Source organism: Citrus clementina, unplaced genomic scaffold (assembly GCF_000493195.1).
Source record: "Citrus clementina cultivar Clemenules unplaced genomic scaffold, Citrus_clementina_v1.0 scaffold_7, whole genome shotgun sequence".
Classification (NCBI taxonomy): Eukaryota; Viridiplantae; Streptophyta; class Magnoliopsida; order Sapindales; family Rutaceae; genus Citrus; species Citrus x clementina.
Genome location: NW_006262075.1, coordinates 11,764,870 through 11,782,667, shown reverse-complemented (window position 1 = coordinate 11,782,667; position 17,798 = coordinate 11,764,870). Strand labels below are relative to the sequence as shown.

Sequence of the window (17,798 nt, the reverse complement as noted above, 5' to 3'; positions counted from 1 at the left end):
CATGATGAGCAGGTGGTTGGTGGCAGGGTTCTGCGAGCAGGGGTATCCTGCAAGAGCCAAGTAGCAGGGGAATACGAGCAGGAGTATTCTGCTCGTCCACGAATATGCCATTCGTGAGGCCGAACTCCTATTAGAGGCATAAGGTCATTCCTGCTAGGCATCGAGGCGAGGAGACCCAGTCAACGACAGTTGGCAGGACGTGCATTCCTATCCGAGAATTAAGACACGAGGTCCATCTCTATTCGCCGACAATGGCGGTAATGGGGCGTCCACACCCGAAAGTGGGGAGAATGGCGGGCGTGGACTGCGGAAGATCTGGATTCAGAGGAAGCCTATAAAAAGGTAGCCAACGAAGGTAAAAGGTTTAGAATTTTTGATTTTGGAACTAAGAAAAGAGAACTCTAAGAACTGAGATTATAGAAAAGCCATAAGATCTGTGGCAAGCGTTCCCAGAACCTTCACATCTGACTTGAGCGTCGGAGGGTTTACGCCGAGAAAACAACCGGCGTGCTCTGACTCGTTTCTGTGAACGCAGGGATACTTGGAGAAGAAAGCATACGAGGAGAGATCCTGATCGAGGTGAGGTTGATCGAGCAGATATCCTGGTCGTAGGACGAGCATAACCAGAATCTCGCATCAACAAACCCCAAAAAGGAACCTTCATCGGTTGAACTGTGGTACTTTTCAAAACCACAAGCTCATGAATAAAGCTCCCAATTTCACTAGTATTTTGACAGTTACTTCACTTACTTGAATATTCAACAAACTTGAAATCCCCATCCTACAATCACATGGTTATCTACAGCATGATCAATATCAAATGAAACGCAATTATACATAACAAATATGTTAGGGGGGAAGAAATGAATGAAATGCAATTGTACATAATTTCAATAAAAATAACAATAAATAAATAAGTCAACTTCCATCAGACTAAAAATCGATTACTTGTTCCATCAATCATAACAGCATTCCAAATACGATAATATCCAAATACAACAAACAAAAAATGCAGCATGCAAAAGAAGTGATTCAATCAAAAATGAGATCGTAAGCAATATAGAAAGAAAATCCGAAAAGCTTACAAAAGAGGCTTTGGTGAGGTTTAAGGGGGAATGAAAGGGGACTAGTTCTTTTCTACTAACTTCTTCTGCCCACAATTGATTTGAAGAATGCATTTGTTTATATAGAAAAAGCAAAAAGAGTCTATTTTAAAATGGATTTCTTTTATTATTATTATTTTTAACATAAAGATACCGGGAGAAGCTTAATGCTTATAAAGGTATTCCACATCGCTCGAGTATAGGAGAAGCCTAAAACTTATAATGGGTGATCCACAGCTTATAAGCATATTCTACATTGTTTTCGGGTATGAGAGAAGCCTAATGCTTATAAAAGGTCATCCACCCTAACTGGATTTAGCATGCCAAAATTATCCACTAGTATGCATGCACAAGGTGCCCTCCTAATGTTGTCTTGGCCGAATATCATTTTTCTACACTAAAGCATTACGTCACGACAACTAACAATCAAGCTATCTAAAAATAGAAAAACAACAAATTAAAAAAAAAGTCATAAAATTGGAGGCTTTCAATGACGTAATTAATCCTTCTTCGAGCGCTTCAAAACAACTGGTCATCTGTCTAATTCTTACATTTGCAGTCCAAATTACGACTCTTTGACATCAGCATATCCTACATGATCAAAAGGGCAGTTAATGTGAGAAGAGAATTAAAAAGCTAATAATTGATATGAGAATGTCACCGTACAACAACGTATATAGAGCAAAGTTTAACCACAAAGGAAAACAAAAGTTAGATATAAATATGCAATAAATGGAAAAGCACTTACCAGGTTTTATTCGAATTTCTCCACTGCAAAGTATCAATCCATGTTGATGCCCTCAAATGGATCCGAAACAAGGAAGAAGAACATTAAGGGTCACTTTGTCCTCCCATTGCAGCTCATTCGACCAGTGTTCTTCTCCCCTAATGATAGTTTTAGATTCCTTTGCATTGTTAAAACCAAGTGGAAGCTTCTTGAGAATTGGACATTCAGATACAAAATTTGCCTGACATGTAGAGAGGGCAATTGATTCCAATAGATGCATTTTAATTTTGGTAGAACTCGTGGGCCAAGATATTGGAGTTTTACCAAAGGGTTTAGATCTGCCATCATCTCTGGAACTTCACCCAATTTCCTTGCACTGATTATTACTTCCATCCCCATACATTTGTCTATTTGAATAACCTCAAGATACAGAGCAAATACAAGCCATGTCACTTCCCTCAATTTATGACAAGCCTTTATCTTAACTCGTTGGAGGCTGTTCACACGAAAACATTCTCGAGCCTTTCCATCCTCGACACAGCAGAACTTAAACTCTTCCAATTTCCACAATTTGAAAAACCTAGTTTTTCAAGATGCTTCAACTCTGTGAAGGCAAACAACTTTGAATCACTACAGTCTATAAGCTCCAAAGGTTGTGCACAGCTTTGAAACTTTTGGGAGCTCGTAAGTTTTTGGACAGCAGAAACACCTTCTAAGGTGATGCTTAATACATTTAAACCAACCAAGAATCCACTACCACCAAATAGAACGCTATTTTCTGGTATTTCAACAAGATAACCACAACTGAATATTCCCAGAATATGTAGCATTAAAAGTAACAAATAATCACGTGTAATTTTGAATTAGGCTGCTAATAAATAATATAAAAACAAGTATGGAATAATCATGTCACGTTTCCAGGATTTCTCTTTAAATAAGAAACAATAAGTGATGATAACAATTTTAGGCAAAGTTTCAAAATCATAGCTATCAACATTTCTACATATTTCTTACATTTTTCTAAAACATAAAAATTTGAATAAAAAATGATCGGAAAACTAGCCACTGGGGCAACTTCAATGCTACCTTGGTTTCTCTGGTATACTAGTATTGTACATGGCTCTCAAGAATGAAATGATCAACAGGAAAAATCATCTGAATATTTGTATTACTAATTTGGCATATAAAGATTCTACTAATAGTTCAAAATACAAATAAATGAACATTTACAGGAAGACACTCTGACACTGCCAATCACCCACTCCTCATTTCTCAAAGATTCATTTTTTAAAGATGAGGCCAATACTCTCCTTGTTACTAAAAATAAGAATATCCAAATTCTCCACAATGGCACAAATACAAATTGCATATTCATTTTCCTGTTCAATACCAGTGTTGAGAAAAATAAGTTAAGGCAACTGGTATAATTTTAGCATCTATCATGGATGAATTTGCCAACAGAGTTCCTCTCGTATTCATTAAACTGACAATTATACAAAAAGTTATTGTCAGTGCATAATAAACTATTACATCCCACAACTGGTTTTTACATGACCTAAAATAGATTCCCTTACTTTGGCCCAAAAGTGTTGCCTAGCCACAGAAAAGAAAAGGAATTCATGATCCCTCTATGATATTACAAAACGGATCATCAACCACTTTGAACGGTCTTCAAAAAAAAAAAAAAAAGAAGAGTCATGTACAGAAATTGTATGGGAGAGGCTTAATGCTTATAAAGGTATTCCACATTGCTCGAGTATGGAATAAGCCTAATACTTATAAAGGGCGATCCACAGTTTATAAATGTAATTTATCTTCCAAATTTCCACAATTTGACAAACCTAGTTTTACAAGATGCTTCAACTCTGCCAAGGCAAACGACTTTGAATCATCACAGTCTATAAGCTCCAAACATTTTTGTACGGCTTTGAAACTGTTGGGAGCTCATAAGTTTTTGGACAGAAGAAAAACCTTTTAAGGTGATGCTTAATACATCTAAACGTTTTAAACTAAGCAACTCCCCAACCAAGAATCCACTACCACCAAATAGAACCCTATTTTCTGGTATTTCAGCAAGATAACCACAACTGAACGTTCGCAGAACGTGTAGCATTGAAAAGTAACAAATCAGTTGTTTTGGAATTGTGGAGAGATAACTTTTGTACTCCAGTTCAAACACGTAGGATTCACCAAGGCTTTTAGTACTATTGGCAACCCAGTGAGAGGAGTATTTGAAAGATTAAGGTATTATAGTGAAATCAATTTAGAAATTCCTGATGGCAATCTTCTCAGGTAACGGTTCTTTGCTAGATTTAAAAGTGTAAGAGAAGGCACAAATTCGAAGAAACCGCTGTTTGGATAAAATTTCAATGAAGAGAACGAAGAGAAGTGATGAGTACAGTACAAAGAACTTTGCTTCTGGGCTTAGCGAAAAACAAATGTTTCGATTTCTATACTACAACTTTCATAAGCAAATGCACATACTTTAATCAACCAAACCAGGCAGAAAATACAATACTTAATTTGAAGTGCAAGCGCGACTAACTACTGTGCAATTCAGCCTTGACTTGAATTTTTTAGTAGGGAATCATTTGCATCAAAATGATCAATTAATTTACTACAAATGATTGGGGCAATTGATAGTGACATGTAATCAAACCTTCATAATCTTCATAGTATATCCTTGAAATATTCTAGGTATAATTTTCTGAAATCGAAAATTTAATGATTGGCAGCTAAAAGAAAAATTAAATTCTAAATGCACTCGACTATCAAGTTCTCTCCACTTTTCTCTTGTTGTAATCATGTCTAATTTTGAATTAGGCTACTAATCATGTCATGTTTCTAGGATTTCTCTTTAAATAAGTGATGATAACAATTTTAGGCAAAGTTTCAAAATCATAGCTGTCAACATTTCTACATATTTCTTACATTTTTCTAAAAAAAATAAATAATTGAATAAAAAAATGATCAGAAAACTAACCATCTGGGTAACTTCAATGCCACCATGGTTTCTCTGGCATCTGGACAACTAATAAATCATGCAAATCAGCGACAACACTGGCCCAGTGGCACCCATCATCGAGAATCGTTTAGCAATGGCGTTTCAAGTATACAGAGATAGCTCATAGCTTTGCTTTGCTTCTGCCAACGTGAAAGTGGGTATTTCGTACTTTTCTCCAGGGAAATAACAGTTTTGAGAAATAACACAAAGAAGATAGTTTATAATTACTTTTGAAACAGGTATCTTTTATGGGTTTTTTATTTAAATATCCTTAATTTACCCTTAAATGCCAAATTTATATCCTATTACATACATATACCTTATGAAGATAGAAAAAGTCAAAAATAACCTTAAAAAAACTAAGAATTCACATCTCTCTTCTCCCATTGCTTCTCTTTTTTGGGCTTCTCTCACCATTCTCTATTTTTCTTATAAGTGTACTTCCTAATGATTTATGAATTTTAGTAGTACATTATTCATTTTTTGTGCTTGCACACACACACTATTTCAATGTAGGGATTTAAGACTACATTTAAGTTATGAATGATTGAAGAATCAGTGCAGGAAGAAGTCGGGTACGAAGTCGGGTACAAAGTCGGGTAAATCGAGAATTTAGTCGAGTAAGAATTAGAGATAAGTAAGTCGAGTATATGGTCGGGTAAGAAGTCGAGTAAGAATATTAAATGAGTCGAGTAAGCATATTAAATAAGTCGAGTATATGGTCGGGTAAGAAGTCGAGTAAGAATATTAAATGAATCGAGTAAGCATATTAAATAAGTCGAGTATATGGTCGGGTAAGAAGTCGAGTAAGAAAATTAAATGAGTCGAGTAAGCATATTAAAGAAGTCGAGTATATGGTCAGGTAAGAAGTCGAATAAGAATATTAAATGAGTCGAGTAAGAATATTAACTAAGTCGAGTATATGGTCGGGTAAGAAGTCGAGTAAGAATATTAAATGAGTCGAGTAAGCATATTAAATAAGTCGAGTATATGGTCGGGTAAGAAGTCGAGTAAGAATATTACATGAGTCGAGTAAGCATATTAAATAAGTCGAGTATATGGTCGGGTAAGAAGTCGAGTAAGAATATTAAATAAGTCGAGTAAGAATATTAAATGAGTCGAGTAAGCATATTAAATAAGTCGAGTATATGGTCGGGTAAGAAGTCGAATAAGAATATTACATGAGTCGAGTAAGCATATTAAATAAGTCGAGTATATGGTCCGGTAAGAAGTCGAGTAAGAATATTAAATAAGTCGAGTAAGCATATTAACTAAATCGAGTATATGGTCCGGTAAGAAGTCGAGTAAGAATATTAAATGAGTCGAGTAAACATATTAAATAAATCGAGTATATGGTCGGGTAAGAAGTCGAGTAAGAATATTAAATAAGTCGAATAAAAATATTAAATAAGTCGAGTAAGCATATTAACTAAGTCGAGTATATGGTCCGGTAAGAAATCGAGTAAGAATATTAAATGAGTCGAGTAAGCATATTAAATAAGTCGAGTATTTTTATTAAGGTTATTTTTGTATTTTCTCTGATCTTTTTAAGTATATATGTGTAAAGCTAGCAATTTTAATATGTGGAGGTATATTTTGGGTATTTTGAGGGAAAACAAGTATATCCCACGCAATTCGCTCATCTTTTATTACTAGTAGAAGTGGCAATTTGGGTTTTCTGCGCTGTGTTGTCTTCTTATCATGTCAAAATTGAACTAACCAAAATTCCCCCTATGCAATAATTATCTCAAGAATCTCAATTCTTGCAGAAATCCATTTATTGTTGAGTCACCTATTTAATGAAATTTTAAATTTTTACATCCTTTCGAAATTATGTAGTATTACCTACGTAACCTCTGGTCAAATTTATTTGAAATATAAATAAATAATTTTTAGAATATGACAAATATAACACATATCTAATTGACTAATATACAATTTAATATTAATTGATTAACTAATCGTTCGTAAAACAAGTTATCATATTAGCATGCTTACGATAAACCGTTACAATTCTTATTCCAATTGTTTAATTTAAATAATCGATCAAAAATCATTTCGTAAAAATCATTTCTGCATAACATGCTTGAGGAAAAAAATTGAATTCAAAATGGAAAACCAAAGAATATTTAGGTTTGAATTCACATCCAACTCAAACGGAACAACGATATTCATACAAAATCATGAACCAAATCTCAAAATAAAAAGTCAACTATATTTGAAAATTTACCGAAGCTCAACAATTGTTAAGATGAATAGCAAATACTGCATGGCTTTGTACACAGTAGCGACCGCCTTCTCAATTGCTTCCTGCCATTGATTAAGATTTACCAAGTTACAAATTGGTTGTTTTGGAATTGTAGAGAGATAATTTGTGTACTCCAGTTCAAACACTTAAGATTTAAAAGTGTAAGAGAAGGCACAAATTTTTAGAGAAATAACACAAAGAAGATAGTAAAAGGTGGCAATTTGGGTTGACTGGTTGGTTGTATTTGTGTCGCGTCGTCTTATTATCTTCTCAAAATTGAAACTCACTTCAATTCAATCTATTTAATCATTATATCAATAATCTCAATTTTTATCCATTTATTATTGTGTCTCCTATTTAATAAAATTCCAATTTTTCTTCATAAAAATAACATTTTAACATGTTTTTATTACATTTTTTTAGAAATTATGCAGTATTACCTGCACAAAGTCTAGTCAAATTTATTTCAAATATAAATAAATAATTTTTAAAATATGACAAATGTACCACATATTTAATTGACTAACATTTGATTTTCTATTAATTGATTAGTAAATTATGTCATAAAACAAGATACCATGTTAGAAACTCTAAATCCAAATGTGACCAGATTTTAAATCGAATTAATATAGATATGATCTATTTAATAATCGTGTCAAATTTAACCATTGAAAATCATTTATTCATGTTAAGATTATGGGACATATATAGTATAAAAAAATTATATGAGACAATTATCATGTTGCATCAATTTAAAACATTTGATAGCAAATAGACTTTTTATAATGTTCTAACAACTATTTGAACATATAATAATCATCCCCCATTATTATTCAATAAAAACTGTTACTACTAAAGTATTTAAAATAAATTTGCTTATAACGAAAAAAAAATAAAAACTATAATAAATACAACCCAAACTCTCTTTTCCTATGATGCCATGAAGATATTTGAAGCAGGGAAGAGAAGCAATTTGATAAATCTTTAGGTAGCTAGTGTAGAGGAAATAAATTCCATATCAGATAAAACTGAAAAATACAAAATTTGGCTTTCCCTGCAGCAAATTGAAAAAAAAAATGATAGTTTCAGAATTATCATATTAGCATGCTTGTGATAAATCGTTACAATTCTGATTCCAATTGTTTAATTTAAATAATTCATCAAAAATGATTTAGTAAAAATCATTTCTGCATAACATGCTTGAGAAAAAAAAAATTGAGTTCAAAATTGAAAACCAAAGAATATTTAGACTCGAATTCATATCCAACTCAAACGGAACAACGATATTCATACAAAATCACGAACCAAATCTCAAAATAACATGTCAACTTTGTCTGAAAATTTTACCAAAGCTTCATAATTATTAAGATGAATAGCAAATACTGCATGGATTTGTACACAGTAGCGACCGCCTTCTCAATTGCTTCCAGCTATTGATTAGAGAGACCCTTAGAGCAGCATCCAAGTGTTCCCTCTTTTGGTGGACTATTATTAATACCCGAAATAAAAATCCTTGAACAAAAAATTTAAGTCATATATATGTTCTTCTCGCTCGTCTTTTGACAGGAAATTAAATCGCTAAGAAGAAATAAATAAAGTTTCAATTCGTATTAAAAAAAAAAAGTAATGGCAGTGCCGGCAAATTTATGAAGCATTAATTCCATTAATTCAACATTTAATTGTGATTTGCAGAAGACAAAGAGAGAGAGAGAAACTGAAATAAAAACAGAGAAGAAAACGATAAGAATAAATTTCTTTTAAATTCTTCTTTTAAAAGACAAACGCGCTCACCAGAAATCAAATTTTGCGACCACCGCTCAGGAACGAGGTTGGAAACAGGAACGAAAAGCAATTTGAGTGGCTTCATCCTCCCATTGAAGTCGGTTCCACCAGTCTTCTTCTCCACGAATAACAAATTTACGCTCCTTTGCACTGTTGGAATCGAGTGGAATCTTTTTAAGATTAGGGCAATAACCCACATATATTTCTTTGAGATGAGTGAAAGGCAATGGCTTCCAGAAGATGCTCTTCAAATGTGGCAAACCTATTAAATCAAGCATTTGGAGATTTTCAAAAGGGCTTATATGTCCCATCATCTCAGGAGTCTCAGCAAATTTTCCGACGCTGATTATTTCTTCCATAGCATTGCATTTGACCATCGAAAGAGACTTGAGGTTTGGAGCAAAAACAAGGAATGTCGAATCTTTCAACTTCTGGCAGCTTTGTATAGTAACATGGTGAAGGCTGCGGAAAACAAAAGGTTCCCGCCTTTTTTAATACTCACTTTTCTTTTTCAACCAAAACTCTTTTGACTTTTCAACATCAACGTCATGGAATAAAGGATCACGGATGGATTCAAACTTTATATGAAGATCGTAAAAGGTGGGCTCCTATTTATTTGAAGGAAGCTTTTTTATCAGGAGTGTTTTCGTTCCTGCAGAATGAGGTTTCTACTTCATACTTTGAAGGATATCTTGATAAGAATACTCCTTTGAAAGAATTCTTAGACAAGTCTGATCAAGCACTGCAGGCGAATTATCAACTGGAAGCCTTGGCAGATATGGATTCAAGAAATTCAAGTTGTATCCAGAAACCAAGATGTTACTATGAATTTCAACTCTCAAAACTGTACACAAATGAAATGTTAAGGAAGTTTCAGACGGAGGTGGAGGCTATGTACTCTTTGCTATAGCACAAAACATGTCAGTGCTGATGGACCTATAACATACATAGTGAAGGAAGAATTTGAGGTTGGTAGCAACGAGAAAGATTCAAGGGCTTTCGATGTTTTGTACAATGCCTCCGACTTGGAGGTGCTTTGTGTTTGTGGGTTGTTCAATTTCAGAGGATATTTATGCAGACACATTCTTTGTGTTCTAAACCAGAGTGGTATGGAGGAGATCCCATCTCACTACATTCTTTCTCGATGGAGAAAAGATGTTAAACGCTCTTATGTTCTTGATCACAGCTGCAGTGGCGTTGATATTAAAAATCCGGTGCACAGGTATGATGATTGGTACAAACGCATCGTGCAGGTCGTCGAGGAAGGCAGGCAATCTCAAGATCGTTACAAGGTTACTTTACAAGCTTTGGATGAGATATTGAACAAGCTTCATCTTGTAGAGGATCATCAAGTGTAATTTTTGTAGTTGCGAGCTCTAGATTTTGTAGATTCAGCTTTAAGCTTCTGTATGACGTATTTGATTTCCCCTTTGTTGTAATTTAAATAATAATATTGCTGCGGAAAGCCTTTGGTCTGTGAGTGAATGAATAGCATGACTTTTGAATTAAAATATAGCTTTTAATTAAGACGGGTGTCAAGAATTCTTGGAAATTAAAAAAAAAAAAGTTTGAATTCTCTTCCCAAAAAAAAAAAAACTATGAGGTTGATAATAAAAATTTTTACAATAGCTTTCAGTATTTTTAAGTTATTAATTTCCTGCAAAAATCAATAAAAATAAAAACGATTACATTGTTGGTCCATTGGATATGATTCAAGTAATTTTGAAACAATTTTTTTTAACTTAGTACTGGAGTTGGATTATGAAATAAGAAGTTATTAATTTCCTGCAAAAATCAATAAAAATAAAAACGATTACTTTGTTGGTCCATTGGATATGACTCGAGTAATTTTGAAACAATTTTTTTTAACTTAGTAATGAAAATAAAATATCCTTGCTTGTTCTTTTTTTTGGAAAAAAATTTAATAATTATCGATAATAAAATAATGATATCTCTTTCCTTTTTTACCCTCGCAACCTAATTAAATTTCCTTATCTAATACCCATATTAAAACTCGCACTTTCACTTTCCCTCTTCCAATTTGGCGCGCGATCTTCTCAATTTCAAAAGCCAAAAGGTCAGTCAACTCTCTGAACCGTAATTTTCTGTTTGTTTCCCGAGAAAATCCATGAAAATGAACCGTTAAGTGTAGCATTTTTAGCATGTTATGGCTGAAATTTTGAACTTCATCTGTTGCTTGTTCCTCTCAAAATGTGAAATCTTCTAATTTTGATTTTTGACATAAATTCGAATTGAGTTTTCTAATTCGATATATCGATCTCTTGTTTTACAATTCCTATGTGTGACAGAATCCTGTGCTTCACTTCCTTTGCGTAAAATTGCAAATTTTTTGGGTTCTGTTTCTCTTGGAATTTAGGTTTGCTTCCAAAGAGCATAACTTATTAATTTGTACAGGAGCTTCTGAAATAATGAAAGCTTCTTGCTTCACTCCTGAATTTGGAGTTCATTCTCAGACCAATTTTTTTCTTAATGGTTAATTAGTTTTTGATTGAGGCTTGGTTTTTTTGTGCATGCCATTTGTTTGCTTTCGTGCCCTCATTTCATTTGAGTTCAAATTTTCTCCATATTCATTTTGCGTGTCTTCATTTTGTTTCTTGTTTACAAAGGAGATGAAGAGTTAAGTTAGAATTTACAATTAGCTGCTCGTGATCTAATTTTCACTCGTTTTTTGTTTGGGATTAGGTCTGAGCTATTTGATGACCAAAACTCTGTAAACTTCTATTAACAATGAACCTTTGGATTTTCAATGGATTGAATGAGTATCTATTGGCATCATCATTTTCAAAATCTGTTGTATGGAAGCTTTTGCTGAGTTCTGTCAACTATAGTAAAGCATGGAACTTCACCTAAGGAGGCAATTCACCAAGTTGGCTTTCAGATTTTTAAGTTGAATATTCTTACTGCATTTTATTTGGCTGCGTGCATTAGGATTGTTTACTTAAAACTTTTTGTTGTAGAGGTAAATGGAATATTGGCTTGGCGTGTGATGAGGTGGTGATGCAAAGACTTTAGATCGAAAGAAATGCCCTTAACTTTGCAAGATGATTATAGACCTGTGAATTAACTGGTGAGACTACAAGAAAGCTTTCTATAACAAATGAGGGACCTGTATTGATTCTCATCAATAAATATTAAAGTTGAGGACAAAATGCAATTTGTGCTTGGACAAAGACACTGCATCTGATTTGTTTAGTCTTCGTGATGTTTTTGTGCATAGTTCTAATTGCTTAAATGCTTCTGTAAGGTGCACTATATTAAACATTTTCTCAAGTTAAGGAGGAAAAGCACGTGCTCTTTTCAAATTTCAAGCCATCTTGCAGTTTTTAGCTTTCTAGGATACTGCTTGAAGTATTAGTTTGTAAGATCACCGTCTAATATTTTTCTTGTCTATATATCTTAATTCTCTCTCTCTCTCTCTCCGTAGTGCTTTCAACTTATTTTCTGATAAGTGAGGATAGAGACAGAGGGATGAAGTTCAAAGCATTTCTCACCGAGAATGAAGTAAATCTCTTAGAAAAAAGATTCCTACCTGCCCTAGACAAAATGGGGAAGGTATGCCACCTCTTCCTCACTAGAGAGAAAGCTTACTTCCTCCACAACCTTCTCAGTGGCAAAGGGATTCAATGTGTTGCCCAGTTTCACAAGGAAACTCTCTTCGATGATTACTGCATCTCAAGCCAAAATGAGGACTGCATTGCCTTTGCCGTAGACATATCACTTCTTCAGTGTGCTGTTCGAAGTAGTGTCAGTATTTGCTCTGAAGTTGGTGCAGCTGGATCCGCTGCCTCCAAATTGTACTCAAGCAATGCCTTTCCTTACCTTTGAAACCAAGGGGTACAAGTCTGCAGTAATCCAAGATGTTCCAATTTCAAAACCATTGTCAAGGGCTCAAGTACTTGAACTTCAAACTGCTTTAGATATGGCTCAAGATTTACCTCCGACTCTGGTTCAGGTTCCAGATTTGAATCAGCTGCAGAATTTTGTACACCGGATGAAGCATGTTGGTGATTTGTTAAATGTCTCCATTTGCAAATATGGGGATCTCCATTTGCAAATATCAACAACTCTGATCACACTAGGTGCTGAGTTTAGAAAATTGTTGGTTATTGGAGAGAAAGCTGTAGCTCCATCTGAGGACCGAAATTTGAGTGCTCAGACTCGATCAGAGAGGGCAATATCCAGAGGGGATGCTCAATCAGTGCAAGTGAGCGTGAAGCACTTTTCAAAAAGCCTCCAGTGTCACCTTGCAAAGCCGGATTGTGCATTCTATGGTATTGCTCCACAGGGTGTTTGCTTGAGGGTGATATTCCAGTTCTTCATTCCTGGAACACGTCAAACTGATAAATCAATCAGTCTGCATTGCAGGCTTCCAGTGCTCGACCCAGGCACATAGTCTATCAATTAACCATCTCTGGCTAAGGCTCGAGCCTCTGAAGTCTTATGGTAACTTGGATCCACTTGAATATTTTGGGATTGAAATGAGATATGATGAATGAATTAAAATCACAATTCTAATATTTTGCTTTCTAAGTGGAATATATTCGTAAGAGCTTAATGCCAAAATTGGAAATACTGAACATTGAAGTGATGAACTTCTGCGTGTTTCCCTTAACAATCATATATTTTTATGTTTTGCAGTTGTTGCAGAAATTTTGCGTACATAGATTGAAACTTAATTATCAAATAAAAAGAGTGAAGGAAAAAGGAAAGAAATTTATTCACATTGCATAGGATTAATTTTCACTTTTTTTTAAATAAAAAAATTAATTACTATCTCGCTTACATAATTGGCAATTAATGGAATGTTTCAAATGTATAACAGATTAAAAAAAACAAACAAACAAAATTAACCAGATTCATGGATTACATATTTTTTTTCTTTTTTTAAAAAAATTGGACGGTGGTTTGGCAATCAAAGTATCGTTTCATGGGCTCAAAGTCAAACCTATTTGTAAGTAAAATGACAGTAACATTCTATGAGAGTAAAAAAAAAGAAAGGAAAAATAGAAGATATCATCAGTAAAAATTGTCAATTTGCACTAATTTATAACTTCAGAAATTTTGAGTATGAAGGTATAATTGACCATACAAAATAAAAAACTTCAGAAAATGGATTAATCAAGAATATATCTTTTTCTAAATTAACTTTAAAGAGGGCTACTATACTCAATATTTTCTCAGCTTCAATTCTGTTCAATCTAGAGGTGTGCATTCCAGTCTAATTATATATATATTCTTACGGGAAATTTATGTGAGCATTAGTTTGACTCTAATGTTCTTCTCGTTCGTCTTTTGGCAGGAAATTAAATCACTTTTCACGAAGAAGATATAAATAAAGCATCAATTTGAAAAAAACAGAGAAAATTTTGACAACAAAAACTAGTCGAAAACCAGAGCATCAATTCGACCCCACAAAAAAAAAAAAGCCAGCGCAGGCAGATTTATAAAGCATTAATTCCATATAATTCAACATTTAATTATGACTTGCAGAAGACAGGAAAGAGAGAGAGGCTGAAATAAAAACGGAGAACAGGGCAAAATAAAGTATACTTAATATTTATTACATACAACGCACATAAATAAAGTATCAATTGGTTTAAGTCGTATGTTCTTCTCGTTCGTCTATTGACAGGAAATTAAATCGCTAAGAAGATATAAATAAAGTATCAATTTGTATTAAAAAAAAAAAGTAATGGCAGTGCCGGCAAATTTATGAAGCATTAATTCCATTAATTCAACATTTAATTGTGATTTGCAGAAGACAAAGAGAGAGAGAGAGATAAAGAAACTGAAATAAAAAGAGAAGAAAACAAACGACAAGAATAAATTTCTTTTAAATTCTTCTTTTAAAAGACAAACGCACTCACCAGAAATCAAATTTTGCGACCACGGCTCAGGAATAAGGTTGGAAACAGGAACGAAAAGCAATTTGAGTGGCTTCAGCCTCCCATTGAAGTCGGTTCCACCACCCTGTGTATCCACGAATAACAAATTTACGCTCCTTTGCACTGTTGGAATCGAGTGGAGGCTTTCTAAGCTGATCGCACATAAGTACCGCCATTTTTTTCAGATGAGTGAAAGGCAATGGCTTCCAGAAAATGCTCTTCAAATGTGGCAAATCGTCTAAATCAAGACTTTGGAGATTTTCAAAAGGGCTTATATGTCCCATCATCTCAGGAGTCTCAGCAATTTTTCCGACGCTGATTATTTCTTCCATAGCACCGCAATCGAATAGCCGAAGAGACTTGAGGTTTGGAGCAAAAACGAGGAATGTCACATCTTTCAATTTATGGCACTCCCCAATAATAACACGGTGAAGGCTCCGGAAAACAAAAGGTTCCCGCCTTTTTCGTACTATCTCCGTATAATCAATCTTCAATTCTTCCAACTCAATACCTTTAAAAATATACAATTCATTGAGGTGGTTTAGATCTGCGAAAGCCGTAGCATCAATAATTGACGGTGTATCTCTGACCAACCGGAGTTGAAGAGATCGAATACAACTTTTTAACTTATTTGAGCTCAAAAGAATTTGGAGAGCCTGATAACTTCCCAAGGTCAACTCCAATACCTCTAAATATTTCAAACCGAGCAATTCCTGTACTAAAACTTCACCCCCACCAAATAAAACGCTTTCTTCTGATGCTTCATGAAAATTGAACCAGCCAATAGCGAACATTCTCAACACACGTAACCTTGAAGAATTTGATATTAGTTGCCGTGGAATTTTATTTAACCAAACTGTCCACCTCAAATTCAAACATTTCAGATTTACCAACAACTTTAACTCTTCTGGTAACTCTTTTATGTGGGTATGTGAAATATCGAGAAGTTCCAGTGAACCCAACTTTGACATCCCAAAAGGTAATTCCAAAATTAAATTCCCGCAGTCTGACATCTTCAAAACTTTGAGAGAAGGCATAAATTGGAAGAAGCCATCCGCGATCATCTCCACCTTATTAAAGTTAAGAAATAAAGTGAGGAGATGAGGGCATGTAGGAACCTCTGACAGAGTTTCAATTTGGTTTTGCATCAATGACAATCTTCTCACATTTTCCCATCTTTTAACATCCGGTGCCTCTTTTAATCCAGCACCTGCACGAACCAAAAAGTTTCTCTTCTCCTTCTCAATTTCACAGGTTATCCATATAGCCATATCACGAATAACGTCATGCATTTTTACTTTATCATCTTCCACCTCTTCTAATAAACATGCACGAACAAGAGTGTCCAAAATGTCATATCCTTGGTTTTCTGCACCAGACCTGTCAGATTCCCCAAAAAATCCCTCGCCAAACCAACAATCAATCAAGTCCCATTTAAGAATGCCATAATCTTCAGGATATAAACAACAATACAAGAAACAAGATCTAACCGTATCATTCTGCAAACTATCATAGCTGAATTTTAAAAGAGGATACACCTCTTTTCCCAAACCTGAAAACTCTGAAGCTGATCTTCTTAACGCTTCAATTGCACGTCTCCACTGCTCCGCTTTCTTTCTGTAGGCCATAGCTCGACCAATAGTAATAAGTGCGAGTGGCAAACCATCACACTCTTTGGCCACAGTTTGGGCTAGCTCAACGATCTCATGATCACTCTCAAGAGTTTCCTGCCCTACTTTTTCTCGAAACAGCTCCCAAGCATCCTCTTCTGATAAGCATGCCACTTTAAACTTCCTGTGACTTTCCATGCTACCACAAACATCAATGAAACGGGTCGTGAATACGACTTTTGATGTAGTATTTTGTGGGCTGGGAAGTGGAACGCCCACTTCTGTTAAATCAACCCGCTCCCATATATCATCTAACAACAATACAAATCTCTTCTCTCCTAATCTCCGCAAGATGTCTACAGCTTTCTCCTCAACACTTTTATTCTTCCATGAACCATCAAACAGACCTATCTTCTTCCCAATATCTTCTTGAATTTTTTCAAGTCGCAGGTCTTTTGAAACTACGACCCAAATCACACAATCAAAGTTTGTGGGACTCTCAAGAAATTTATTGTTGATATGGGTCAATAGTGTGGTTTTACCAACACCGCCCATACCATATAGGCCAATGATTCCCACTGATTCTTCTACAAGACATCTCCAAACTTGTTCAAGCTGTGATTGCAAGCCTAATATCGTTGGCTCAATGGGTCTTTTATCTGCTACAGGTTCCGGAGCTCTCTCGGGCACCACCTCAGTGGCCACCGCCTCAAAAACTCCCTCGGCGATTAAAGTCTTCACATCTCGTAGCTTTTTAGCCACTTGTTTTCCGAACTTGTAGCTTGACCAGCAGTTCTTGGAACAGTAGCCTCCAACACATAATTTGTCAATTTCTTGAGAGCCGTTTGTGATAAGTTCATCGGCTCCAGTTTTAACAGAATCCACCGTCGAAACCCACTCTTGCACTCGTTCCAGCGTTCTCATTTGTCGCCGTTCAGCATTGCCAACCTCCGTCATCACATCGTTCTTTGCTGCGATTAGTTTTCCCAATTCAGTGTCCAAGGCATCAAGATTATCTTGGAGGTTGCTTATGTATGCTGCTTCTCCAAGAAAGCAATCCAAGCAACGATTGAAAAAAGCACCATCGCATGGGATCTGAAAAATGTTACCCATCTTTGGAATTTTGTTAAGGAAGAAAATTGATTGAGTTTGATAAACTGAAGCTGCTATGGACTGTGGAAGAGAAATTTTAGTAATGACCTCTGTTCGTTATACGGCAAAATTTTTTAAAAGATTTATTAGGCACGTCCGATTCGGGCCTTTGGAAAAAGAGCATCGCACATTCACACTTGCAAACACGAGCCACTAAATCTTGAATAATGATTAATGACCCGATTGTAATTACCAAAAACTAGTTTTGAAAAATAATAAAACAAGAATTTGAAACGGACTATTCGATTCTTGACTAGTTTTTACTT

The 17,798-nt window shown here is 34.9% G+C and overlaps 1 protein-coding gene, 1 long non-coding RNA gene and 1 pseudogene across 3 annotated transcripts; 2 read left to right on the top strand and 1 right to left on the bottom strand.

The window, feature by feature from the left end:
• Positions 1-8,475: 8,475 nt before the first annotated feature.
• LOC18036229 (probable disease resistance protein At5g63020) lies at positions 8,476-17,540 on the bottom strand. Of its 2 annotated transcripts, XM_024180203.1 has the most exons (3): positions 15,230-17,540; positions 8,874-9,350; positions 8,476-8,594 (listed from the first exon to the last, which is right to left on the bottom strand). In XM_024180203.1, exons 1-2 carry the CDS (start codon positions 17,491-17,493, stop codon positions 8,900-8,902), a joined length of 2,715 nt encoding a protein of 904 aa, XP_024035971.1. In that variant the 5' UTR covers positions 17,494-17,540; the 3' UTR covers positions 8,476-8,594; positions 8,874-8,899. The 2 variants fall into 2 exon arrangements, with proteins under 2 accessions (XP_024035971.1, XP_006427333.1); XM_006427270.2 differs by lacking the exons at positions 8,476-8,594; positions 8,874-9,350 and adding an exon at positions 13,183-13,207 and having other exon boundaries at positions 14,753-17,505.
• LOC112096727 lies at positions 10,892-12,323 on the top strand. Its single transcript, XR_002904579.1, has 3 exons — positions 10,892-10,941; positions 11,843-11,952; positions 12,310-12,323. It is a non-coding gene; the product is annotated as an uncharacterized LOC112096727 (long non-coding RNA).
• LOC18036225 lies at positions 12,325-13,299 on the top strand (annotated as a pseudogene).
• Positions 17,541-17,798: the final 258 nt, after the last annotated feature.

Coding starts and splice junctions, on each gene's coding strand:
- LOC18036229 (XM_024180203.1), bottom strand. CDS start 17,493: ATGGGTAACATTTTTCAGATCCCATGCGATGGTGCTTTTTTCAATCGT. Junction 9,351..15,229: donor ACGGAGATAGTACGAAAAAG/GCGGGAACCTTT, acceptor GTATTAAAAAAG/GCGGGAACCTTTTGTTTTCC.